The sequence below is a fragment of the Triticum dicoccoides genome, chromosome 7B (genome assembly GCF_002162155.2).
Source record: "Triticum dicoccoides isolate Atlit2015 ecotype Zavitan chromosome 7B, WEW_v2.0, whole genome shotgun sequence".
Classification (NCBI taxonomy): Eukaryota; Viridiplantae; Streptophyta; class Magnoliopsida; order Poales; family Poaceae; genus Triticum; species Triticum dicoccoides.
Window position 1 is genome coordinate 399,080,698 of NC_041393.1, and position 2,207 is coordinate 399,082,904.

General features: G+C 54.0%; 1 protein-coding gene across 1 annotated transcript; it reads left to right on the plus strand.

The window, feature by feature from the left end:
• Nucleotides 1-752: 752 nt before the first annotated feature.
• Nucleotides 753-1,462, plus strand: LOC119338937 (agamous-like MADS-box protein AGL61). The gene has a single exon (XM_037611142.1). It carries the CDS (start codon nucleotides 753-755, stop codon nucleotides 1,341-1,343), a length of 591 nt encoding a protein of 196 aa, XP_037467039.1. The 3' UTR covers nucleotides 1,344-1,462.
• Nucleotides 1,463-2,207: the final 745 nt, after the last annotated feature.

The following is a 2,207-nucleotide window of genomic DNA, read 5'->3' on the forward strand; positions in this document are numbered from 1 at the left end:
GGCGAGGAGCTTCAAAGAACACGACGGCGACGATAAGGGATGCCTACGGCAGCGACGAGGTTGCAAGCACAATGTGGGAACGCCGGTGGCGGCTCGCTGTCGGGTGCGGGGGCGGCGCTCTCCTTCCTCTCTTTTTTTTCCGTGCGGGAGGTTGACGATATGTGTGGGGGAAAACAGGGGGGACATCCAACAGCTGCGCGTATAGATCGAACGGATCTGGCAAGACCGGCCGAAACTCCCGGCCGGTGCGCCGACACCGAGTACTGCCTATTTTAAACGGTACTCCACTTTACATACAAACTTGATCCCGATGCTGTTGTTTCGCTCGCCGCGCTGAGCCTAGGCCCTAGGTGGGACGCACGATTCACGATGGAACCGAGGGAGGAAGCCAGGAGCGGATGCTGAGCAGGGACGCGCGGCAGTAGATCAAACAGGGGACGCACGGGACGCACCAAATCTTTTTTTTCCTTTCCCAAATCCGAGTACCACACGTCCACACCGATCATCTTCCAAACGCCGCCTTGTCTTTCCTTCTTTGTGCGGGCGGTTTCCAAAAATTGTTACCGCGTCTCCAACCCCAACCCAACCCTGACCCGAGTTGATCCGGCGCTATCTCTTTCCTTACGGACATCCATATATACCCCTTTCGCCGTTCGTTCTTTGCATCGCCGTCCCACCGAGAGAGAAGCAAAGCAAGAGAGAGAGAGCAACCGTCGCCGCCGCGTTTCCTCCTCCTCGTTGAGAGAGCGACCATGACGCAGCCGCCGCGTTTGCACCCCCTCGTTGAGCAAGCGACCAAGACGCTGCCGCCGCTCGGCAAGAAGACGAAGGGGCGGCAGCGCAGGGAGAACCGCCGGGTGGAGAAGAAGGAGTCGCGGCAGGTGACCTTCTCCAAGCGCAAGTCCGGGCTTTGGAAGAAGGCCGCGGAGCTCGCCCTGCTCTGCCGCGCCAGCCTCGCCATCGTCGTCTTCTCCGAGGCCGGCAAGGCGTTCGCCTTCGGCAGCCCCTCCACCGACGCTGTCCTGGGCTGCGCCGACGTCGACGGCAACGCCCTTGCTCCTGTTCCTGCTGCCGACGACGTGGAGTGGGAGGCCCTGGAGGCGCTGTGCCAGGAGAAGGAGGCCATGGGCGTCGAGGTCGCGGCGGAGGCCGAGCGGATGAGCGCCGTCGGGAAGAAGGTGGTGGAGGTGCAGACGCAGGCGGGGAAACGCTTCTGGTGGGAGGCGGACGTGGAGGCGCTCGGGGAGGCGGAGCTGCCGGTCTTCGCCAGGGCGCTTCAGCGCCTCCGGGACAACGTGCGCCGCCACGCCGACAAGATGCCCTCCGCTCCACAGCCGCAGTAGTCCCGAGCTGGACGAGCTTCGGTTAATCGCCATTGTTCTTGGATCATCTTTGAGCTTCGGTTAATTGCCATTGCCATTGTTCTTAGATCATCTTTGCTTAGGTGCCTTGTGCTAGTAGTACTGTGTAAGATTAGTGGGTATTATTGTTCACGAATACAATTGACGAGTTACTGGTTTCAAGATTCATAAGTTGTTTTATTGTTAACCTGTGCTTCTACTAGATATAGTATGTTCTTTCAGTTTTTGCTGTATTCCAGTTGATCAGGTTATACTAATTGCTGATCATCAACTCAAATTTCTGCACAAATCATGCGTTCTTGGATCAAGTCGCTGAACAAAAAATTTGATGCCGCATTAACTGTCGATGAAGTAGACAATCCGGAACCAAAATAAGTTTCCTTCCGAACATGCTGCACCTTTTGTAAAGGGCAAGACAAGCAGTAGACGTTAATTGATTTTTGGCTTCAGCCTTCCAAGTTTTCATCCACTGGACATAGCTGAGTTAACTGCAATGCTAAGTCTAACTCTTCTTATTCATATGATAAAATCTATATATAATCGTACATTGCCCTTAATTTTCTTGGTATTGCAGTAGGCACTGGACAGAGGCTCCGCTCCGGTTACTGAATTATAAACGCCCGATAGTCATGATACAAGAGATTGTGCATTGCAGAGTGCAGACATCAGGCAACAGTGGAAGGAACTAACTGGCATGCATTCAGTTAATTTGCGAGTAACATCATACACATCAGTAATGCTAGTAGAAACTCAAAACCAACCTCAAACGGCAGTACAGATACTTCAACAATGGCAGCAATCGGTGTGCGATCCATCGCATCAAAACAAGTGTCACCCAGACTTAGA